We start from the raw sequence: 23,317 nt of genomic DNA, 5'->3' as shown, positions 1-23,317 counted from the left end.
AGGTGAGGGAGACCATAAGAAATTAACGAAATTAAGGAAGAGGAGGAGAATGACAAAATGCTTACAAACATCAAGGAAAGGGGATACGAGAATGATGGTGACTACAGTTACAAAGAGAAAGACATTGGCTAACAAAAAAAAAAAAAAGGTGGAGACATGGCTACCGACTCGATTAGAAACCGATAGTATCTAGATTCGACAAAGAAGGAGAATATACGAAATGAGCAGGATGGGGGTAACGAGCCAAAGGCGAAGACAATGCAACGGATTATAATAATAAATATTTACTATATTATAAGAAATAGGAGCATAATATGAAAAAAAAAAAAAAGGTGGTACTTTATGGAAAAAAAACTTTTTAAAAAGACTTAAAAAATATCGAAAAATATTTTAATTTATATCCTGACAAGCTTATAAAACTTTAAAGGCAAACACAAATAAGTACATAGATTTAATTGTAAGCATTAACTTTAATCCCAATAAAGTCAATTTTTATAGTAATGGTCAATGATCATTAACCGAGTTTGATTGATTAAAGCTAACGTACTTATTGGAGAATAGAGGGATTAGAGAAACTAACACACAGACAAGGAAAATTTTAAGCGCGTAATATGTCCAAAAAACAATTTTATCTGGAAAAATAATAGCCGTTGGATACATGACGTGGTGCGAGGGTGATCGTTTGATCATTCCATTGGGTAACTGAACCCCGTGTTGCTCGTTACCGATGGATTCCGTGGAAACGCCATCGATTCGTTTCCTCGCTCCGCGAGCTCGAACTCTTCCCTCTTCCCACCCGTCTCGCTTCGATCCGTCTCCATGGCTGCCGCAGTTGCTACGGCGGACCCTCGGGGTCGGCATCCTCCGGGCCGTCGAGTCGACGACAAGAACCTGGTGTTCGACACGAGCCCCGTGGTGGAGGCCGTCGCGAGCTTCGACCAGATGGGGATCCGCGACGAACTTCTTCGGGGCATCTACGCCTACGGGTTCGAGAAGCCATCCGCGATCCAGCAGCGGGCCGTGGTCCCCATCATCCAAGGCCGCGACGTCATCGCCCAGGCACAGTCCGGTACCCGAAAGTCCTCGATGATCGCCCTCTACGTTTGCCAGATAATTGACACCACCTCCAGAGAGTATGATCGTTTCTCGCATCGTTTTCATATCACATAACGTTGATTTCTTTTAGGTCGGTTTACATGATGGTGATATGAACGATCTGTTTTGACTGTTACGTTTGTTATTGGAGAGGAGTGTTGATTGTGATGAGTGTCGGAAACTCTAGCTATTCGGATGAACACAAAACATACTATACGATAACTGAGACTATAATCAGAGTATAAATTGTGCGGAGTTCTACAAGTTAGAATCCCTCTTGCCTCTTTTTTGCCCTTTAATTCAAGTAGCAATAAGCTAAAGGATATTTTCCATCAGGGTGTAATACAAAGAGGCTACCAAGTTTGGCATCCTATGCACTGGTTAAACAATAAAGTGCCCGGAGTTAAAGAAATCAATTGTTGTTCTGATTGATATTCAACCCAGAAGAATGCAATTTAAATTTTTTAGTTAAAGATTAACCAAAAACGATGTGGCTTATAGGCATTCATTTCATTTTTGAAGACATATCAGGTTAAATTGGAATAGGAGCAAGTAAGTTGAAGTTACCATGATTTTAATGTTTGATTCTGCAAATATGAACCGATAAGATATGCATGCTTTACGCCAGACAGTCCTATCCTTTTAAGGAAATTTGTGAATCCAAACACTTCTTGCTTATTTTCTGTTGCTTTTGAACATGGCTTGTTTTTTCCTTTTATTTGTTGGGAATTTTCATTCTATGACAAATAAAATGGACCCAAAACTTTTTATATCTTGACTAGCATTGTCTCTTCATCATATGGTTTGCTTGTTTGTCTTTGGATGCGTGAGTCAGTTCTTTGTGATGGTTAAATCTGCTAAAACCTTCACGATTTATTCTTGTCCTTCCTAGTAGCTAAAGACAAGTAATTTTCGCTGTTCTTTTTGGCTTATCTCTTTTTTTTAATCTTTTCGTTTGCTCCTTTTCTTATTCTGAAACTCTTGTAGCCCCAGAGAGTTTTCCTGTGTGTTTTAGGATTTAATGTAATTACCTCTTCAATGTTAAAAAATGATAACACTTAAACATATGCTATAGTTTATTTAAATACCAAGTATTTTCTATCTTATTCTAGTATTTCATTTGCTTCTCTGTTTGTTCATCCGTACTCCGAGTGTCTTAAGTCTTACAAGATCTTGGGTATTCATAATTTACCTGTTTGTTACCTCCACCTTGTACACCTCATGTTGGCTAGTGAAACATTTCATATGATATGTGGACGTGGCGAAACCCAGCTTTCGATTGTTTTTAACTAGTTATTCTTAGAAGTACTCTTTAACTTTCGTATAGTGCAGACACTTATTCTCTCCCCCATGAGAGAGCCTGCTGCTCAGACTGAAAAAGTAATACTAGCTGTGGGATATTGCATAAATGTGCAGGCACATGCATGTATCGGTGAAAAGAGCATAGGTGAGGATATTAGAAAACTAGAGCTTGGTGTTCATGTGGTTTCAGGGACACCAGGTAGATTCTGTGATATGATCAAGGGCAGAGGAGCTTATACACAAAAGCCATCAAACTTCTAGTCCTGGTGGGTTTATGCAGAGATATACCGTTTTAGGCTATGTTTTAAGAAACATTAAGTTAATTGGTGATATTGGCAAAGGATGAAGATCGATGAAATGCTGAGCAGAGGTTTTAATGATTAGATATGAAGTGTACATATACCTTCCTCCTGAACTTCAGGTATGACCCAACACCGAAAGTTGTCTCACTCTTGCAGTAATTTTGTTGGTTTTGTTCAGCTGTTTGCTGGTTGCGACCTAGGTGCAAGGCTAGGTCTATATGTTTGCTATCTCTGAACTCTGAAGCACAGAATATAATGTCTAGCACATCAGGACAAAGGACAAGAAGTCGGGTGATGCACGTTTGTAACTGTGTATCTTTTTTATTGTCCTTTCTTTTCCTCCATCTATTTTGTTGGATGTCCTTTGCTTCCTGTTGATGTGAAATACACTTAGTTCCTACATGGACTAAGTTGCACGAACTGAAAATCACTATTTAAGATTTCATAAGTTTATTTTCTTCCACTTCTTTCCATTTCCTACCCTTTCTGAGTATTGTTTGCTTTCACCCATTATGTAAGGTGGCAATTTTTTCGTCCCTCCTGTTTCGACGATTTTGATACATTACCAACAACTTCGCAGTTGATGCTGAGAGGCCAATTCTCATAGCTCTCTTCAATGTGATAAGCCTATTATTCAAGTCTTGCACAAGATTGATGTATTAGACATTTATACTTCTTGACATCTCAGAGATACATGTTCATTATCTATCCTGAAGTTTGTAAAATTAACGTTTATTTTTTCATTTCCATGTATGCTTAATCACTTAAACAGTTAAATCTAGAATTTTTGAACAAATTAGTCTACATCGGGTAGATGAATGATTGAATTTCTTTTCAAATTCATTTGTCTTTGTTTTTGCATTTTAGATAGGAAAAAAAAGATTTTTATTTGTGAACAACTAGGTATCGTTTCTATTGAGGATAAGATGAGAGAAAATCATTTAAGATTATATGAGCATGTGCTTAGGAGACCTCCAAATGCGATAGCCAGAAAAGGTGAAATGATTTATGTTAGTGGTATGAATAGGGGTAGAAGAAGGCTTAAAAAGACCTTAATAGAAACTATAAATAAATATTTAAGTACTCTAAACTTAAATAAGCATATGACTTTTTACATATCTCAATGGCGGCAAAAGATCCATGTAGCTGACCTCAAATAGTTGGGACCTATGATTTTATTGTTGTTGTTATGCTTTATTTTTGCCTGGATTTTTTTTGGTCAATCAAATAGTGTTTGTTCATGATTTTACCCATGTCAGTTTTTTCTGATACCTTGTTCTTTGGTATAGAGTATTGTGTCTACTACCCATTTTTGTTCTCTTTATCTCTCTTATTATTCTGTTCTCTATATTTGACCTTTTTTAACTTGTCTGCATTTTGTTGCTTGTTGCACTCATGTGTCGTATCTTCTTTTCAAGGTTGTCGTGTCTGTCATTTAGGCACTTGATTTACCCCCTCCTTCCCTTTCCTCAATCTCTTCTTCCAATATCTTATTTGCTTCAGTTACCATGTAAGTAGAATTTTCCAGTTTGCTTGTCTTCTTTTTTTGTCATTTCTCTTATGAAACTAGAGCCTATTTGTCACTTTCCTAAGCTGCTGCATGTTAGTAATTGGATCATTGTCATCGTTTGCCAACTAGAACACCTGTCATTTAATGAAATATTTTGATTTCTTCTCCAACATTATTGCACAGCAATTCTTCTATATAATTCCTTAGCTCTAGCCTTGTTTCTCCCTCCCTTCTGTTTTTGCTGCATATGTAGTTGTACTTTACTGTATACATTACCTATTCAGATGAGCTACCAACCTAATTTACTGCAGGATCTCCAGAAGGAGCAAGGATCATTTAGGAATTTGGGTTGCGATCTCCATTCATCTAACAACTCCACTACCTTGCTTTCCCCTCTTCAGCCCTACAGTTATAGTCCTATATAATATTTGGACTCGGTTGTATCAGGTTCCAAAGAAGCCCTTAGGTTCTGCACTGATTATGTTGATAAATAAATGTAATGTCTAACCTTGTGCTAGATTGCAATGTTTGCTGCTGCTGATACTTCTGAATTACTTCTCTAGGTTGTTTTGGTATCTGCAACTTTTCCCAAAGAAATTCTGGAGTTGACCAACAAGTTCATGGCCGACCCCATAAGAGTCCTTGTAAAGCGTGATGAACTGATGTTGGAGGTAATGTATTTGAAGGTTCTCTTATCACTTAACTTCTGTGCGTTATTAGAATGTTAACCTTGTTCATTTGCTGTATATAGGGCATCAATCAATTCTTTGTTGCTGTTGAGCATGACAAATGGAAATTTGGCACGTTATGTGACCTGCATGACAATCTTACCATTACCCAAGCCGTTATATTTTGCAGCAAGAAAAGAAAGGTGACTTCATAGCGGTTAATTTTTTTTATGATATTTTAAACTTCATTACACAGGTTCACTTGAGGCAGCTAATTTCGTTAGATAATGATGCTCAGTCATAAATATCGAACACATTCACTTTATGTTTCACTTTGTTCATGATGCTGCAAATTAGATTCCATAGCTTAGCTCGGTGTTTTTCTCAAGTACATAATTTTAAACATGCATTTCTGTGATCATTTGCAGCTTGTGGCTATAAACTTTGCACCAAAATGATGACCTCAGGATGCTAAGAGAAATCAAACAATATTACAGTGTGCAGATTGATGAAATGCCAATGAATATAGCTGACCTTATTTGAAACTAATATGACGAGGATTGGTAGTTTATCTCACAGATTTGAAACTAAGCTGACCTTATTTGAAACTAAGATTAATGATGTTATATCGTGATTATCGATATAACATCATTAATCTTGTCAATTATTTGTGCTCGGAAGACCGGCATGTTTGAATAGAAGAAAATTATCGTCTCTGCTGACTCGAAATAAGAAAATTAGAAGACCGGCATGTTTGAATAGAGTTTGCCTATATTATTAACTGACTGTTAGCATATATTTCATGGTGGACCACATAGATGTCAACCCAATGCTTGCGGTACGCATGACATAAATCCTTAACCGCAGTAGCAATCATCATTTACTAGAATGCAACAAGTATACAATATTGTGTATCTCACAGCAGTATTATAATGTAGGACTCATTTCATCCATGTCTGCTGCATAATGTCTTCTTCTATATATCTGTGCCGGGTGCTTAAAACTATTATTGATGGGTGAATCCATCAGTATTATTGCAACCACGTAGTGTCTTCCAAGTTGACCCATCTAAATGCTTTATCTGTACGTAGCAGATAGGAAATAGGTTGACTTATTTTATACATCAGTAGCTTGGCATCTTTGTTTCTTGTGTCTTCTCTTCGCTGGCATTTGGACTTTGGAATCACAAAATCTTGCTGCACGTCGAGGTCGAGGTTGACCCCAGTAAACGAAAACAAACAAAACAACGGCGTCTTCCTGCTTGTGAATGTCAACTCCCACCCTCATATCATCGAGTTTGTCAACGAATTCTTAGCTGTCTGTCTGTCTCTTGCCATGCTGTGTGATGGTGTCTTAAGTAATTCGGATGACATTGCATTTGATTTGCAAGTCGACTGCCCTCAGCTATCTTCCACATGCAATGGTGGAGTGTTGTGAGTCGGTGTTTCCTACTTGACATTAGTGAATTCTTTTAGTAGGATTTGGCATTATAAAGTGGTTGACCTGCGGTGATTTAATAGAATTTTTACTATTAAATGGGGGTCAACATAGTTCAGTAATCCAATAACACATCACAAATAATTTTGATGTGAATTTAAGTACTAAGGTTAGCATTAAAAAAGAGTCAAAGGCTCACCAAATCTATCTGTGACACAGTAAAGTCTAACCAAATAATTAACTAAAGCACATGAAGTAATATAACCAAACTATTCGAAAAAGAACAGTAACCCACCTCAGCTCGATGCCAATTGATGGTGACATTTTGGTCAAACTTGTAGATATGTACTTGCCGACCTAAGACGATCAAACACCCCACGGTATAATTTTGGACCTCCTCCCCACCGGTTCAATTACACCGGTTCAACCAACCCATGATTCGAGTCGAAGAAATTAAATACATACCCAAACTTCACTCGGCTAAAACCCCGACGAACCGAACCGAGCCGAGCCGAGCCGAGCCGAAGCCGGTTCAGTTAGTGGGGCTGGCGAAGGGGAAGTACATGATGAGATCTGCTGGTCTCAGACGAATCTTTCCCCGTTTGCTCACTGTCCGATCTCCTGATGGGGCAAAAGATCTCGCTGTCGCTGCGGTTCGATACGCTTCCCGCAGACCAATATCTCCTCCCCCCAATCCCGATCCTTCCACAACCATCATCACCGAGGTTGGATTCAGCATCGGCATGATGAGCTCCTCCGACTCCAGCGAGATCTCCCTCGGTACTGATCCAAAGATCTCGTCCCCCTCCCTCCCTCCCTCCCGTCGACGTGCATGATATGGTATCCAATTAGATATCCCTGCCAATCCTTTTCCTCTGGTTAGATGATGCCAGCGAGGGATGAGTCAGTGGGTCAATGCGTGGACTTCTTCTTCCACCCATCGCAACCCCAACCCCTGTTCCGAATCCGTAAAGATTGTCTCTTTCGATCGGGTACAGCGCTCCTTGGGATTCTTATAACGGGGATTTGGTTGGGATTTCCTGCTCTTTATTCTCTGTCTTCGCTGCTGCTGCTGCTGCCTCTCCTCCGTATATAAGGCGGTTTGAGGAAGAGGGCGTCGCCTGCGGGTGCTTGGACTCCTCTGCGTCTGTAATGTCGTCGTCGAGAGGAGGCAATGGTTGCGGCGGAGAAGGAGAGCGCCAAATCCATGTCTTGGCCGTGGACGACAGCTCCGTCGACCGGGCCATGATCGCCAGGATCCTCCGCAGCTCCAAGTACAGAGGTTGTTTTCAAGCCGTTCATCCCAAGCTTCATGTCATCTCTCTCTCTCTCTCTCTCTCTCTCTCTCTCTCTCTCTCTCTCTCTCTCTCTCTCTCTCTCTCTCTCTCTCTCTCTCTCTCTCTACTTATGTCTTGAGCGTCGTTGTGTTGCAGTGACGACGGTGGACAGCGGGAAGAAGGCACTGGAGCTGCTGGGACTGGTGAGTTGAGAGAGATGATCGCGTGGTTGCTTGTTCTTCGAGCTCTCTGTTCTGATGATGATGGCATCTGATGGCAGGAACCGGACGTGAACATGATCATCACGGATTACTGGATGCCGGAGATGACAGGGTACGAGCTTCTCAAAAGAGTAAAGGTGCGATCAACAAGACGACCCATTCCCTGAATCATAAGAACAGGGTAACACCTCTCCTTCGGTTGCAGGAATCCTCGGAGCTGAGGGAGATCCCTGTGGTGATCATGTCGTCCGAGAACGTCCCCAACAGGATCAACAGGTAACAGAGACATTTCAATAGCTGAATCCACGAAGGTGTTGGATGGGGTGACGAGTGCAGCTTCGTCTGTTTTGGGTGTTTAGGTGTTTGGCAGAAGGAGCTGAGGATTTCCTGCTGAAGCCCGTTCGACCATCCGATGTGTCTCGGTTGTGCAGTCGAATCCGATAGCATGCTAACGATGGTCGACGTCGGAGGAAGAAAGGAGTTTTTGAAGCTCTTAATTGGCTCGATTATTTTTTGTTCGATGGAGATACATATACCTGTTTTGGAATTCTTTCTCTGGTAACATGTTCTTAGAGAGCATAATATGAGAACAGAAATGTAGAGAGAGAGAGAGATGCCGATCTTGTCCTCACATTTTGTCTGTGGCTTTCAGAATGGTTGTGGTGGAAATAGAAACTAGCAGCATTTTCCACACTTGCATGATTTGTTTTCAGACATTGCCTATTGTTTTCAGTGGAATCACTGTTGATGAATAGAAATAGCAGGAGTTCCTCACTGTTTCTCTGTTCATCTGCAAATGCAGAGAGAGAGAGAGAGAGAGAGAGAGAGAGAGACTTTTAAGGCAACATTTTCCATCTCAAAACCAAAGAGAGAGAGAGAGAGAGAGAGAGAGAGAGAGAGACTTTTAAGGCAACATTTTCCATCTCAAAACCAATGAGATAGTGATGGGAATTAAATATAGCAGGAATTCCCCACTTCTGTAGCTGTGCTCTTCTGCATACATTAGTGTCAGAGGGAGAGAGAGAGAGAGTCTTGAAGGCAACATGTTCCTTCTCAAAACCATGGAGATATAGTGATGGCAAGCAATATAGAAGGAATCCCTCACTATCTTCCTTCTTTGGCTGTGTTCATCTGCAAACATGGGTGTCACAGAGAGAGAGAGAGAGAGAGACATGTCAAAGAACAAAATCATTGATATGGTGTGAGAAACATGTGGTGGGTGTGATTGGAATCCATTGTTAACTGCTCTTCTAATTATTTTCTACCAATATAATATCTTTAATTATTCAGTTTTGATGAGATTTCATGCCATCACCTTGTGATCTCATGATCCCAAAAGATTTCAGAGAAACAAGAACAATAATTTAAATCTATATACACGGAAAATGTGAGCCAAGATGATCTTATAATTAGTAATCTTCTCAGTGATTTATGGAAATCGGAATTGCTATCCCTCCACAAAGATTTTAGTGTAATATATTAAGACTTGTCACAAATACATCTATTCAGAAAAGTCAGATTGACAATTACTAATAAAGTCTATCAGTTATTAGATTGATTTAAAATTATAAACAAAAAATAAAAACACTTGGAATATCTTGATTCTTATCATCATGAATTTATGGAAGACATTATGTTATTTTACTAGGAAAATGATTCATCAAGTAAAAATAAACATGATGTGTCAATCTCTCCAACTTATCTTAAGTGGAAGTTTCAAATCCTCAACCACTAATTGGCTAGTTTACACTGTCAAACTAATATTTTAGCTATAAATAAAGAATAAAAATCATATTTTTTGGTCCAAATATTTATATAAAGGTTAAACTTAAATTATCACATATATATATATATATATATATATATATATATAATATAATATAATATAAAATTTTACTTATTATATTTGATAATTTTTTTAAAAAAAATCTTTTTAGGGTTTTTCTCGATGATCCCCCATTTTTAAAATTTTTTTTTGGTGCATATGTTTTTCCTCTAATATCTTAATTATCTTTATCATTATCGGTTGTCGTCTATGAGATTTCATTGTGGTCGCTTTCTTTTCTTCTGAGACTCATCGTTTTTGTTCGTCATAAAGCTCTACTTAATTATATGAGGTGATACGAAGGAGGTGACTACGATAACGTAGAAGAAGGTGACTACGATAACGTAGAAACTAATGATCAAGAATATTTAGGATATTAAAAAAATATATAATATAAAATAAAAAAAATAAAAAAAGGGGCATCATAAAAAATAAAAGACTTTGAATATTGGCCTATGTATAGGAAATATGTGTATAAACAAATCTCTCTCTCCAACGGCTACCAAAGGGAGATGCTACTTTCGTTGACCAAATACGTCAAGTCCGACCTCCGAACCCTCTCCTTCCTCCGCCACCCCCGCCTCTCCATGCGCGAAGCCAAGCGAATCCACGCCCACCTCCTCGTCACCGGCACCATCTCCGACCCCTACGTCGCCGGCAAGCTCGTCGCCTTCTGCGCCGTCTCCGACCGCGGCGACCTCGACTACGCGGGCCTCGTCTTCCGCTGCCTCCCCTGCCGCTCCGCGTTCCTCTGGAACACCATGATCCGAGCCCACGTCGAGAGGGGGCGTCCCGCCGACGCCCTCCGCCTTTATTACCAGATGTTTGCCGCCGGCTTCCTGCCCAACAACTACACCTTCTCGTTCCTGCTCCGCGCCTGCCTCGACCGCGATTCCTTGTCGGACGGCCGCAAGTTCCACGCCATGATCGTAGGGCTGGGTTGGGAGTCGTACGATTTCGTTCAGAACGGGCTGATTCATATGTACTCTTATTGCGGCTGCGTCGACTCCGCCCGCAAGCTGTTCGACTGTAGCTCCAACAGAGACGTCATTTCGTGGACTGCGATGCTGAGTGGGTACGCTAAGTTGGGAAAATTGGATGCTGCTCGCGAGCTGTTCGATCGGATGCCTGAAAGAAATGCAGTTTCTTGGAGTGCTATGATCACTATGTATGCCCAATTCGGGAGATTCAAAGAAGCGCTGGAAGTCTTCAGCGAGATGCAGCTTGCCAGGGTGCAGCCTAATCATGCGGGCATCGTTGGTGCTCTGTCCGCCTGCGGTTCTCTCGGGGCTTTGGACCAGGGGAAGTGGATTCATGTGTTTGCAGAAAGGAATGGAATGGAGTTGGACAAAATCCTAGGAACTGCATTGATCGATATGTATGCCAAATGTGGATGTGTCAGTAATGCCTTGGAAGTCTTTCATTCGATGCCCGAGAGAGATGTGTATGCATACACAGCAATGATCTCAGGTTTATCGAACAGTAGGCACATCGAGGAGGCGATGGATCTATTCAGCAGAATGGAAGAGGAAGGAGTGAGGCCGAACGAGGTCACTTTTATCTGTGTCCTAAGTGCATGTGGACGAATGGGTCTGGTAGACAGAGGGAGGGAGATCTTTGAGAGTATGGAGGGGGTCTACAAGATCAAGCCTGGAGTAGAGCACCATGGGTGCTTGGTGGATCTCTTGGGCAGAGCAGGACTCATCGAGGAAGCAAAGAAGGTGGTGAGAGAGATGCCTATGGAACCAGACTCATATGTGTTGGGTGCCTTGTTAAATGCGTGTAGCATGCATGGAGAGGCAGAACTAGGGAGGGAAACTGTCGAGAGCTTAAAGAAGCTGGGCCTTGATCACAGTGGAGTGCATGTGTTGATGTCAAACATGTGTGCCTCAGCTGATAGGTGGGAGGATGTTGCTAGGGTGAGGAGGGAAATGGAGATGAGGAAGGTGATGAAAGTGCCAGGTTGTAGCATGATTGAGGTCGATGGTGTAGCTTGTGAATTTATTGCCGGAGACAGATCTCACGCACAGATGAAGGAAATTTTGGTGGCGATAAAGCGGATCGACATGCAACTTCGGTCTTTTGGTGATGATACTTTTGCGATAGAATTTGAACAGAATCCTTAGATCATAGGAGTCAACTTCGGTCTTTTGGTGATGATACTTTTGCGATAGAATTTGAACAGAATCCTTAGATCATAGGAGTTTACTGCTTGCAACTGTGTGGAGTTACACTGCCTCCTATCGCCGGTGTTGATTGAAGTTAATATCTGTCGCCTGCCGGTAATTTCCAGGCAAAACTAATTGTCAGTTGACTGAGGTGGCATGTGGGAGTTGAAAGGTGGTGCTAAAGAGGTAATTAGTTCCTTACTTGTTTACATGTTAATATCATCCATGACATCTAAGTGTTATTTTGTAGAAGATGTCAAAAAAAAAAAAAGCTGAAAGCTCTAAAAGAGGATGCATCTCTAAAAGATTTTCAAAATGCTGAAAACAATAAAATTAAATATTAATAGCAATCATTTATATGCATTCCTACATTAGTGTGTTTGTAGTCCTTGTGCTTCCTTGTTTCTTTAGTTTTTGTTTTAAGAAAATTAAACAAGATACAAGACATTCCCGCATAGACTTGAAGAACATGAGATCTATCAATTGCGCAACAACACACTAACCACTATGGTATATGTTTCTTTAGGTTTTTCCATTTGTGTTATGCTTCCAATTACCTACTTGGAGAATGTTACATACTTGGAACTCTTATATTTCTCTTCAAAAGAGAGAAGATGTTGTTCTTATGTAGGCAACCCCAAATTGTTGGAGGTTGTATTCTCTTTTAAGCCTGACAAATTTACTGAACAAGATAAGTGATGCTTTACAGGAGATAGCTGTGCAGCAGATGCACAACCAGGATCACAAACAAGAACTTTTATTGACGGGGATGACCTGATGGATGATCTAACAAGTCTTGATACATAAAATGGTTTTGTTTCAAGTGGTTGCAAGTTCATGAGGACCAATTTGTCGCAGTACCACGTCTGTGGAGGCATGTGAATCCCATGGATTACCAACCCAATTTTGGGAATGGTGTCATCGATCAATCAAAATCCGAAGAGTCGTTGCAGCAGCGTAATTGCCTTGTCAGCTAAAAGAAACATGTGTGGGGAAGAAGAAGAAGAAAAAGGTAAGAGAGATTCTGTTCTTCTAAAGAACATCCCTCTTTTGAAACACTTGTGGAAAACCTCCAACAATACACCCAATTGTTTCTTTTTTGTTCTTTTGCATCACCGAGTGAATTCACATGTGTTTTTCTGATGGCAACTAGCCGCATAGGAGTTCATTCCCTGAGGATTCCAGTCCAGATGATGGAAACTTCATGGGGGGATTCTGAGAGGAGGAAGAGATCCAGCAGAGGGGCAAGAAGGTATTACATCCATGAACACTGCTTAATTGTTCTTCCTCATTTGCCCCATGGTTGGAACTCGGATATCTCTCGTTGGAGTTGCATGCTTTGACCATTGGAAATATATCAATTTTTGGATGACATATAGTTAGTTCCTTATGCTGTTTTTTTAATAAAATAATTCTAGTGTTGTTTACCTGTAAAATTTTGATACGTTCCAAATGCCATTGTTACTTGTTAAATTAAGAAACATCTAGAATTGCGTGCAATTAATAGTTACAGACAAGCAAATGTAAGACCATTAGATTGGTTGCATGCAACCACTAGCAGACAACCCAAACACCACTTTAGTTGAATCAGCCTTATAATTATCATTACCTTCCCTGTGTTGTAAATAAAAATGATTAACCAATAAATTATTGAGAAACACTTGAACAACAAACGAGAAATTAGTAGTTGAATTTTCTATCAAAAAAATAGCATCTGCTCATATATATATATATATATATATATATATATATAAGCAGGTTCTTTTGGACAGAGGTAATTCAATACAAGAAAATTGCAGGTAAGTGTATCCTTACAGTGGGGTAAATTGAATTACATCATATACAACAATATATAGTTAAATCACACCAAAATTTGGTCAGGCCTGATGGTCCGTCCACGGATTAGAGAGTCCATATCAGGTGATGGTAGCGAGGTTGCACCTGATAATTCGGCATTTATCTGAGCTCAGAGTTGCCAATCTATGGGAGAAAGGTTAAGTTTCTCCAGTATCTGGTTCGTCTGAGAGAAATGCCTGAAACCGAAGAGCTAAGCATCAGAGGAGCCTTAAGTTGATTGAAATTTTGACTGCAAGTATGAGGATGGCTATCTCTAAACCAGTAATAGGAGAAAAGCTATCTGAGCAGATGCATTACAAATTATACGGCGCAATTAAGCATAATTGCAGATGACAGACTGACTGACAAAAGAAAAGAATATATATACTATGTAGCAAGAGGAGAACAGCAACTACTGCATGTGAACCATTGCTATTGAGCATCGGAAGAGAAAGCCAGAGAGTACATATGACCAGAAACAATGCAGCCTCACAAGGTAAAAGAAAGGACCACTGAACTATGATTAGTTAAGGACAAAAGAAAAACCTGTGCAATCAGAAGTGTAGTGTTAGATCAAACCATCATAAGGTCCTAATTTGAGGTTAGATCCAATACATGGTGAGGCAGCCTGGTTCATCAGGACCTCGTCGATACATGATCTTGGGAGCACAAGTAGAGAGCTTATTTCCATGACTTAAGATCTTGATTATGGTAAAGGAGCAACTTTATATGCATTAGCCAAAGAAAAGTAGATCACCAAATATACATACAAATAGAGTTAACAAGCAGCAAAGTTGTAACTGATAAGGATTTAAAATAATTAAGAAAGTGTACTTCCATCTTCTGAAAATTAGCAAATTCAAACTTGAGTACTGATTGGTTTATGAAAAGAATATCCTTGAAATATCTCGGAATCTAGTGTAGCATCTGAAGGAATTGATTAAATTTGTTAACATTTGTAGTTACGAGGACAAACCTGCATCCGAAGAACCCTCTGTTGGCTGAAAGACCAGATGGATGAGCTGCTCTTAGGATATGATGCTTTGACTCGTCGATCAATCTGCAAATTGAATTCCAAACAAATTAAGCAGATATTCATGAGTACCAATCAACAATCAAAATGAAGTTAGTCAAAGGAATTCTTTATTTAATCAATAGGTAACAGGTAACAATTCATTTTTTGTATGATACAAACCACAATCTATTTTCATTCACCTAGAAAACAAGATCTATTAGGACACCCGCTGTTCGATGATTTTTAAGTTAAAGGTTTTAATCGACTTTCCTGCTTTTGTGGAAGATGATGGTCTGATTATAGAAATTGAGTAGTGAACAGACAAACCTTGATTTTGCTTGCGCAGAATTCCCCCAGAGGAGGAAAACAACTCCTGTTTTCTTCTGTGAAATTATTTGAATAATAGCATCAGTAAACGGCTCCCATCCTTTTTTAGCATGTGAATTAGCCTGATGTTTCCTAACTGATGAAGTCAAAAATACAAAATAATTATCCAGTACTATGAAGAACACCATATTAGCAAACAAAGCTGATTTCTAGACCAATGACGGTAGGAAAATCTAACTAAACAAAAACTAACATTGTTATCATCACAAATGAACATGGATTTCCTTGCCATAATGAAGTTTTCACCAATGAACTTGACATCCAAAAATCTAATAAAGAAATATGCATACCGGTGAGGACAGCATTCAGCAGAAGAACCCCCTGCATGAATATTATGTCAGTTGAAAGTCCACAAGAGTTCAGTAAACAATCAACTCTTAAAATTGTTGAACAATTACATGAGGGCAACCAACCTCAGAGTTTAGTTGCAATAATCATCTAAGGGTATGACAGGTGACACTAACTAGCTAGTCGATAAGATGAACTGTGTGCAATTTTTCGTACACATATTGCTACTTAATTGAGCAATGTAACTTGAGAATTGTTAGCTTGTGCAAACTTAACATACTCTCATTTGATCCATTGTCATCAACAGAATTCTAAATCAGCTCAAATTAACCAATGTGCCTTTAAGCTTGTAACATCTCTAGAACCCTGGTTGCCCAAGTTGCGAAGGAGCAACTGTAATGAATCATGAATTCACTTCACTAGTTGTCTTCACTGGTTTCATCATCAGTGCAAGACATTGCTCGATATTAAACTATGTCCAAGAAGAACAAAGATATAAAGAATAAATTCACTATAGATCAAACTTATTTACCTGCACAGCCCATCTCTCTAAATTTCCATGCGATGGCAAAGAACACCCAACATCCTGCCTGAGTTCCTTAAATATGTTGACTAAACTGGAAGGAACCTTGATACCCTCCGGCACCGAGAAAGCAAGACCCATGGCTTGACCAGGTCCATGATAAGGATCCTGTGGAACAAAGATACACAAACTGTGATCTTTAAAGGATGTCCTAATTCACCATATTTTGTGCCTTACGAGTATCTTAAATTGAGTGATCCAATCCATAGTTTGGAACTTGAATCTCCTTGGATCGTCCACACAATGTTACATTTCAATTATCTAAACCTGTATGAAGTAATGTGGAATTGCAGAGTTCATACCTGCCCAATGATCACTGCCTTCACTTGATGGAAAGGCGTCCGGTGGAGAGCATCGAATATAAGGTGCGGCGGAGGGTAGATCGGGACGCTCCCACGCATCTCCCTCTCCACGAACCTGCACAGGTTCTTCGCGTACGGTTTCTGGAGCTCCCCCTCGAGAGCCTCCAACCACGTCTCCTCCACCAAAAGCTCCTCCAGCTTCGCGTACTCCATCTTTTCGGCTGAATCTACCATCATCGGACGCTGTCAAAGTAGAGAGCAAAGAGAGATCACCTAAAGGTCCGTGGCATACCTCTCGATTTCTCGATTATGTCGGTGCAGATCCGGAGGTCCCGCTTCGATCGCGCCTGGGCTTTGTTGGTCTCGGTCGTCTTCTTCTGCTCGGGAGTCCGGGCAGAGAAGGAGGACTTGGAGATCTGGATTTTGGTCGAGGGGGAGAGGGGACGGAGGAGCTCCGCTAGGGTTTTGGCGGAGGCGGCCATTTCTTCTCCCCTCGAGTGCCCGCGCACAGTCGCGACTCGTGTCGTGTCTTTTGGCGGGACCGGCAAAGTCCGTGCCTTTGGATTTGGGTCGAGCTCAGGTCAGACCAAGTCGAGATGGCTTGTTTGAATTGCTAATGCAATTAAATATACGTACACCATTAATGGTTTTTGAGATAATATAATTTTCAAACCAGCTTGCCGTATTCTGGCGGTCTCCGTCGTCATGCGTCGCACGATTCTGTTGAAGCGTGCGGGCAACCACGTTCCCACGGTTTGGTCTGCACACAGACAAACCAGACATTATGACGAACAGGTTGGGGGCATCGACCGTCCATCCCGCGATGGCGACCGCCGCTCCCTTTGCGTGACATCCACGCAAGAAGGATCTTGAGTGTGGACTCGGAACACCCACCCACCCACTCATCGCCCCTCCTTTAATTTAACCTCAATTATTGGTGGTCCTGTTTCCCGCACCTTATCTTCCTCACGCGTCCACTGCACGTGCCGGCATCTGGTATACATCGCTGTCATGTGAGCTGTGGATGTGCGTGTGTGGAAAATGGCGTTGACCCAACCACCGGTCGACCATTACCCACTAGAATACTCTCTGGTTTAGTTTGACACGTTCGTCGTGGTTGGCGCCGTGTGGTTGCCGGCATCCCACCGCAAGACCGTCGACTAGATCAGACTTAGGCCGGCGAATTGGTTCGATCGACGATCAACTCGATCGAAGTTATGGTTATTTCGATCAATGAATTGATTAACTGCGATTCATGAACACAATTCACCGAGGGATAAATGTATATTTGAATCGACCATTTGAATTCCTCTTTGCCACCAAAGATACAGCAGTTTATACACCCCATAGGTATTCTGTGCAACCTTTTTCCTACGAAAACTTCCATGTTTGCCCTCCGTTCCCACAACTATTTACATCCCGCCGGACCGGCACGGAAGCCATGTAACGCCGTGTTCCTCAACGCCAACGCGGAACGGAACAGCTCGTTGACGGCGCCTGATAAGGCGTCCAACGACTCCGTCAACTCGCCTGTCGCTTTCTCCGTCGCTTCGACCGCTTTCCGTAAGCTTTCGGCGTCGTCTCCGTCACCGTTTGATTGGATCCCATCCATGACGTCCGTCATCTTTTTGACCGCCGATTCCACCGCCTTCAACTCGGCGGGGGCGCGGTCGCCGGCTAGCTTGTGGGAGACCGCCGCGGCCACCTTGCGGTATTCGTTCGCCCACGGGAGGTCGGCGGGGACGAGAGCGGCGACGTCCCCGCCGCCGAGGGCGGACGCGAGGACGCCGGATAGCAGGTAGGAGACGGCCTCCACGGCGTAGATCGCCCTACGGACGGCGGAGAGCTTGCCACGGGGGGGCTGGGCGGGCGCGAGGGACCGGGCCAAGTCGCCGGTCGGGCGGGGAGAGGAGCTCCGCCACTCGGACAAGGAGCCCCTCGCCCGGCTTAGCTTCTCCGGGTTCCGGCCCTCGTCGGAAGAGGAGAGGAGGTGGAGGGCGAAGCGGAGGTGGAGGCGACGGCGGAGGAGGCGGTCGACCTCGGCGGAGGCGGCGTTGCAGGCGTCGAGAAGGGCGACGCCGGAGTCGAGGTATGCGGCGACGGCGTCGCGGTCGGAGGAGGAGGTGGCGTCAGGGAGCAAGGCGGCGGCATCGGAGAGGGTGAGGGCGAGGAGACGCACGGCGCGGGCGAGCCAGGAGAGGGCGAGGGACGGGGAGGAGTCGGGGAGGGGGAGGAGCGAGAGGAGGCGGGCGGCGAGGGCGTCCTCGAAGGGTCGTGCCAAGGAGGCAGGCGGAGATTTGGGGGGAGAAGAGGGGAGGAAAGGGAAACGGTGAAGCGAGTTCTTCTGCACAAGAAACATGGCTGGTACTCGTAGATCTTTTGGGCTTCCGCCGGTGCGGACTCTTTGTGATGGATGGACGGTAATGGTTTGGGATGTTGGCAAATATAGTGGGAGAGGAGAGAGGAAAGTGATGCCGAGTCCAGACAAGGGCGGAAGAAGAGAGGAAACAGACTGACGAGGGTGATGTGACAGGGGAACCACCCCGCGCGAGACGGGTCCCACACGAAAGGGAGATGAAGCGGATGATGCCTTGTCCAAATCCCAAAGGGTAAGAGTCGTAGCTCGAATCGTGCTCAAAGGAGGGACGAGAGGATGATGTCATGGTCTGTCCGAGCCGTTCGTACACGCAAACTTGGCTGGAGACACGGGACCCGCGCGGGGCCCACGTACTATGCGAATCAACGCGCAGGCAGGCAGACCGGTTGAGGTCAACAATGGTAAGCAAAGGGTAGGGATGGAGGCTGATGAAAGATTGCTAATGGCACCACCTAACACATGACCGAGTGTTGGGTGTGGGAAAGTCTAAGTTGAGATGGCACGGATTAAAAGTCCTCCAAGTTGGGCAAGTTGGGAGGAACGATCAAAGCAATGGCGTTGGAAAGCCGCAAAGCCCGACGGGACGACACAGTGTACGCATGCTACTGTTAAGAAGAGGAAGCGTGTTTGTTTGGACCAAAGCCATTCCAACTCAAAAAGGTCTTATCCACGAGTGGGTGGCGTGAGATGCAACAAAGTGCAAAAGCATTATATATATATATATATATATATATATATATATATATATATATATATATATATATATATATATATATATATATATATATATATATATATATATATATATATATATATATATATATATATATATATATATATATATATATATATATATATATATATATATATATATAAACAATAAAAATATGGCATTATCCTAGAAAAGATCTTTTTTTCAGATTTGTTTGCGAGGTTTGTATTGACATTTTTTTTTGTTATTTATAACCCTATTTTAAGAAGAAGTTTTACCATTTATTTATTTATTTATTTATTTTACTATTGACAAGCTGCTTGTTGTTGATAATCTCATTTAAAATAATGATATATTTATTTTTATTATTTATAATATCATATTTATTGATTTTATCATTTTTTTTTTCTCTTTTCCATAATCTATTGTTTCATCCTCACTATATATGTCATTTCTTACCGACCCTACTTACTAGAGGCATCACTTGCCATTATCTCTAATGACTTTCTATTTATTGTCACTATCATCCATGCTTATTGTAAGTGTTGGTGACGGTGATGTTGCTCCTCTCGTTTTTATTTATTATCAATTTTGTTCAACCCTACTTGTTGCCCGCTCGACACGTCGTCTTTAAGAAGGAAGAAGAAAAGGATGAGGAAGAAGAGAAAGAAAAAAATAATATTTATGTTCATTTATAAATAGATAGTTTTAAAATATTAATATTTTTTAAGATTATATTATAAATAGTAAACTGAGAGGGGTATAAATAGTAATATTCTTTTAATTTTTTTAATACTCTTAAGATATTCTTTTATAAAAATATACATAAATACCCTCAATTTATCACTTAATGAAATATATTTTCTTTTATTATTATTATTCTCATTTGGAGGGGATGCAACTAGAGTTTTGTCGTTGGAACTTATCAACATAATTGATTGGTGGCTGAAATGAGTTACATGATATATCAGTAATTGAGAGGTTTTATTTAGTAAAAATATATTTTATAATTTTTTTCTAGATGGTGGGATAAAATAAGGGGTTACCAATAGCACAATAAGGTTAGCCAATATCAATCTTAAAAGAGATACCCCCTTTTCAAATTTACTAAGGGACACCTTCCATAGTTTTATAATTTTTGAAATACCCTTGCTATGACTAAGCAGAGTTTTCTTATCCAAACACTATGGGTCAATCGATAGGGTAAAATAATTTAATCTCCACGTATAAGATTTATATTATCATTTATATTTTTAAGATAGAATTATAAAATTTTTGATATATTTATCAAAAATACTATAAATTTGTTCAAAAATAGTATAATATTATAGAGCTTTCCTCCAACCCTAAGCTCATCATCGATCATTGCCTCCTAACCAATACTCCTTATTGTTGATTGTTGCCCCTTAGGTCATCAATCTCGTTAGTAGCTCTTTTCACTTTGTTATTTGAAGAGACGCAAAGGGAGGAGGAGGAGGAGATGGAAGGATATTTATATCAATTTGCTTCTAGAGTACGGTGAGAAGGTTGCCACCCTCCTCATCGTATGGGAGGAGGAGGAGGAGATGGAAGGATATTTATATCAATTTGCTTCTAGAGTACGGTGAGAAGGTTGCCACCCTCCTCATCGTATGTTCAAATTTATATTATGAGTATATCTTGAACAGTTTTCCTAACAAGAGACGAAGAGAATCGATCTATGCCTCTGTTTTACGTTCTTTCGATTTCGTTTTAGAACATTTTACGTTGTTTTGATGGGAGGTTAAAAATTCCTATTCTTGTTCCAACATCTTCTACTTGTGCAGCCAACTTTTGTGCTTTGCACACATTCACATATCGATCTTATCTCTTAGTGTTCACCGTTGACTAAAATGTCAACTTCTATTTTCCTTTCCTACTACTATATTTGATGTGGTGGCTAAAACAATATTTATTAAGCACTTAACATCCATCTTTCCCTTGGTTTTTGTTCATCCTCTCGCTCCGAAGGACTACCGATGACGAGTACATTATTTTGGAGCCTCACCGAGAGACACCGCCGCTTCGATCTCCCTCCAAGCGTCTCTCGCGTCGCCCCTGATCGCCTTCCTCATCCTCGCCATCACATCCTTTGCCTCCTCCACACGCGAACTCTTCGTCAATCCATCCAGCAGTCCTCTCACCGTCTCCAACGGCGGCGGCCATTTCCTCTCCAAACACTCCCTGCAGATCTCCACTGCCTCGTCGAACTCCGCCTTCTCCACCAGACCCTGCAGCAACACAATGTAGGTCTTGAAGTTGGGCGACATTGCACCGCCGTCCGGCCTCTTGACAGCCTTCATTCTCTCGAAAACCTTCATAGCCGAGTCCATGTTTCCTTCCTCGCGGAACCCGTCGATCAAGATGTTGAAGCTGATCCGATCCGGCTGGATTCCGTTTGCTTTCATCTCCTCCAACAACTCCGCCGCCTCTAAGCTGTTGCTTTTCGCACAGAGCGCCGCGATCCTACAATTGTAAGTGCCGGTGTCTGGGCTAAGATTCTTCCTGCTGATCTCCTCGAGAACCTTATCGAATCCGGCGTGGTCGCCTTTCTTTAGATAACCATCCAAGACCGTGTCGTGGCAGATGATGTCGGGCTCGATGCCCCTTTCGGGCATTTCATCGAGCAAGGAGCGTGCTCTGTCGACTTCGCCGCTAACACAGAGAGCTTTCAGCAGGACATTGTACGAGGCGACGCCCGGAGTGACGCCGAACTCTCCGGGGGCGCGATCGAAGGCCTCCTGAAGGCGGTCGACGCGGCCGTTCTTGAGGAAGGCCGACAGGAGGGCGCAGAGTGAGCGCTCGGAGCGCCGGCATCCGAGTCCAGGCATGGCATCGAAGGTGCGGACGGCGTGGTCGAGCATGCCGGCGTCGGCATAGAGGGAGAGCAGGCGGAGGAGGAAGCCCTCCGACTTGGGGGCTTTGGGATCCGACATAGCGCCCTCGAGGAGGCGCTCGATGAGGTCGGGGCGGCGGTGGCGGGCGAGCTTACGGATCGAGATATGGTAGATGGGGCGGTCGCCGTAGAAGGAAGGGTGGCGGGCGGCGGCCTCGAAGAGGGCTGCGAGACGGTCCGGGTCGGACTCCAAGCGGACGGCCGACTTAGCGGCAGAGGTGGTGTCAGACGGGGAGGAGCTGGGCTTGGGGTCATCGGCCGAGGTGGTAGTGGAGAGTGGGGAGAGGCGGCAGCGGAAGAGTGGGGATCTGAGCGTTCGACGAAGTGTCGCCGCCATTTTGGCCAAGAACTGGTCACCGTCGAGGAAAGCGCATAAACACGAAGGCTCTCTCCCAGTGATAGGTTTCTCGGCCTCTTCGCGTGTGCCCGCGCGCATATAAAGGAAAACAAAAAACAATAGTGTATAAGGATGGCGCCGCCCGGACTCGAACCGGAGACCTTCAGTGTGTTAGACTGACGTGATAACCAACTACACCACGGCACCTTAGTGACGTAGTAACTTAATACTATTACATGATGATGATAACGAGATGCGTCCACGTACTAGCCGCCGTCGAGGGACAACCGTTGGATCAAAGCACGAGCGGGAAGGCGCTGTTGGCACGTGCACGGATCGAGCCCCGCCGGTTCGAGGCTTTACGCCTCTATTTAAACCGGGATCGGGCCGTCGTCTCTCTCACCATATTCATCTCTCTCTTCCACCATTTTTAGACCTCATTTTTGCCTTGTTTAGATCTCTTGACGTGTTGTCAGGTCACGAGATTCTGGACATGTCCTCCACAGGCTTTCTTGAACTGTGAATGCGTGAAGCTGTGTCCTCGGTCGAGAAACCCAGTTCGTCTCTTGATAGTTCAAGAAAGTCCCTGGAGAACATGACAGATCTTTCAGAATTTATGGTGGTTCCGCGTGAGATAAAGCGAGGTTCTTTTGGATTGGTTTATGCGATGGCAGATTGCATGCAGGGGTAAGAACTGATTCGTGCAGTGCATGTTTGAGGAGGAGAAGAGCGACAGGTTTGATCCTTGTTGATAGTTCATG

General features: G+C 42.5%; 5 protein-coding genes and 1 non-coding gene across 14 annotated transcripts; 2 read left to right on the top strand and 4 right to left on the bottom strand.

The window, feature by feature from the left end:
- Positions 1-801: 801 nt before the first annotated feature.
- LOC135586162 (two-component response regulator ORR6-like) lies at positions 802-8,511 on the top strand. 6 transcript variants are annotated; one of them, XM_065105321.1, is made up of 9 exons: positions 996-1,133; positions 2,512-2,818; positions 4,521-4,705; positions 4,773-4,880; positions 4,961-7,596; positions 7,748-7,794; positions 7,872-7,949; positions 8,018-8,088; positions 8,172-8,511. In XM_065105321.1, the coding sequence occupies exons 5-9, from the start codon at positions 7,467-7,469 to the stop codon at positions 8,254-8,256; spliced, it is 411 nt and encodes a 136-aa protein (XP_064961393.1). In that variant the 5' UTR covers positions 996-1,133; positions 2,512-2,818; positions 4,521-4,705; positions 4,773-4,880; positions 4,961-7,466; the 3' UTR covers positions 8,257-8,511. The 6 variants fall into 6 exon arrangements, with proteins under 6 accessions (XP_064961392.1, XP_064961393.1, XP_064961389.1 ...); XM_065105320.1 differs by lacking the exons at positions 7,748-7,794; positions 7,872-7,949; positions 8,018-8,088; positions 8,172-8,511 and having other exon boundaries at positions 802-1,133; positions 2,588-2,663; positions 2,739-2,818; ... (1 more) ...; positions 4,961-5,080; positions 5,306-5,448; XM_065105317.1 differs by lacking the exons at positions 7,748-7,794; positions 7,872-7,949; positions 8,018-8,088; positions 8,172-8,511 and having other exon boundaries at positions 2,512-2,663; positions 2,739-2,818; positions 4,521-4,656; positions 4,961-5,080; positions 5,306-5,448.
- A 1,358-nt stretch (positions 8,512-9,869) lies between these two features.
- LOC135610604 (pentatricopeptide repeat-containing protein At5g66520-like) lies at positions 9,870-13,232 on the top strand. Its single transcript, XM_065105311.1, has 3 exons — positions 9,870-11,991; positions 12,515-12,817; positions 12,959-13,232. Exon 1 carries the CDS (start codon positions 10,093-10,095, stop codon positions 11,761-11,763), a length of 1,671 nt encoding a protein of 556 aa, XP_064961383.1. The 5' UTR covers positions 9,870-10,092; the 3' UTR covers positions 11,764-11,991; positions 12,515-12,817; positions 12,959-13,232.
- Positions 13,233-13,583: 351 nt separating this feature from the next.
- On the bottom strand, positions 13,584-17,346 carry LOC103979850 (uracil-DNA glycosylase, mitochondrial). 4 transcript variants are annotated; one of them, XM_065105312.1, is made up of 8 exons: positions 16,853-17,346; positions 16,509-16,773; positions 16,217-16,443; positions 15,864-16,022; positions 15,334-15,364; positions 14,984-15,119; positions 14,618-14,701; positions 13,584-13,838 (listed from the first exon to the last, which is right to left on the bottom strand). In XM_065105312.1, exons 1-8 carry the CDS (start codon positions 17,120-17,122, stop codon positions 13,772-13,774), a joined length of 1,239 nt encoding a protein of 412 aa, XP_064961384.1. In that variant the 5' UTR covers positions 17,123-17,346; the 3' UTR covers positions 13,584-13,771. The 4 variants fall into 4 exon arrangements, 3 of the variants coding, with proteins under 3 accessions (XP_064961384.1, XP_064961386.1, XP_064961385.1); XM_065105314.1 differs by having other exon boundaries at positions 14,984-15,039; XM_065105313.1 differs by having other exon boundaries at positions 16,217-16,437.
- Positions 17,347-17,501: 155 nt separating this feature from the next.
- Positions 17,502-18,642, bottom strand: LOC135610605 (protein BPS1, chloroplastic-like). The gene has a single exon (XM_065105315.1). It carries the CDS (start codon positions 18,573-18,575, stop codon positions 17,625-17,627), a length of 951 nt encoding a protein of 316 aa, XP_064961387.1. The 5' UTR covers positions 18,576-18,642; the 3' UTR covers positions 17,502-17,624.
- Positions 18,643-21,154: 2,512 nt separating this feature from the next.
- LOC135610603 (small ribosomal subunit protein mS78 (rPPR3a)-like) lies at positions 21,155-22,817 on the bottom strand. Its single transcript, XM_065105309.1, has one exon. It carries the CDS (start codon positions 22,653-22,655, stop codon positions 21,315-21,317), a length of 1,341 nt encoding a protein of 446 aa, XP_064961381.1. The 5' UTR covers positions 22,656-22,817; the 3' UTR covers positions 21,155-21,314.
- On the bottom strand, positions 22,690-22,763 carry TRNAV-AAC (transfer RNA valine (anticodon AAC)). Its single transcript has one exon. It is a non-coding gene; the product is annotated as a tRNA-Val (tRNA).
- Positions 22,818-23,317: the final 500 nt, after the last annotated feature.

The sequence above is a fragment of the Musa acuminata genome, chromosome BXJ2-4, assembly GCF_036884655.1.
Source record: "Musa acuminata AAA Group cultivar baxijiao chromosome BXJ2-4, Cavendish_Baxijiao_AAA, whole genome shotgun sequence".
NCBI lineage: Eukaryota > Viridiplantae > Streptophyta > Magnoliopsida > Zingiberales > Musaceae > Musa > Musa acuminata.
The sequence above is the reverse complement of the archived record's forward strand: the minus strand, read 5'-3'. Positions and strand labels throughout refer to the sequence as shown.

What these genes read in the sequence shown, in the direction of transcription:
- LOC135610604 (XM_065105311.1), top strand. Translation starts at nt 10,093, where the DNA reads ATGTATAGGAAATATGTGTATAAACAAATCTCTCTCTCCAACGGCTAC.
- LOC135610603 (XM_065105309.1), bottom strand. Translation starts at nt 22,655, where the DNA reads ATGCGCGCGGGCACACGCGAAGAGGCCGAGAAACCTATCACTGGGAGA.
- LOC135586162 (XM_065105320.1), top strand. Translation starts at nt 2,784, where the DNA reads ATGAAGTGTACATATACCTTCCTCCTGAACTTCAG. An exon ending in ACCTTCCTCCTGAACTTCAG is followed by an intron (nt 2,819 to 4,520) that starts GTATGACCCAAC and finishes AATTTACTGCAG; the next exon opens with GATCTCCAGAAGGAGCAAGG. An exon ending in TTTGGACTCGGTTGTATCAG is followed by an intron (nt 4,657 to 4,772) that starts GTTCCAAAGAAG and finishes TTACTTCTCTAG; the next exon opens with GTTGTTTTGGTATCTGCAAC.
- LOC135610605 (XM_065105315.1), bottom strand. Translation starts at nt 18,575, where the DNA reads ATGTTTCTTGTGCAGAAGAACTCGCTTCACCGTTTCCCTTTCCTCCCC.
- LOC103979850 (XM_065105312.1), bottom strand. Translation starts at nt 17,122, where the DNA reads ATGAGTGGGTGGGTGGGTGTTCCGAGTCCACACTCAAGATCCTTCTTG. An exon ending in CATAATCGAGAAATCGAGAG is followed by an intron (nt 16,444 to 16,508) that starts GTATGCCACGGA and finishes CGATGATGGTAG; the next exon opens with ATTCAGCCGAAAAGATGGAG. An exon ending in GCTGAATGCTGTCCTCACCG is followed by an intron (nt 15,120 to 15,333) that starts GTATGCATATTT and finishes TGACTTCATCAG; the next exon opens with TTAGGAAACATCAGGCTAAT.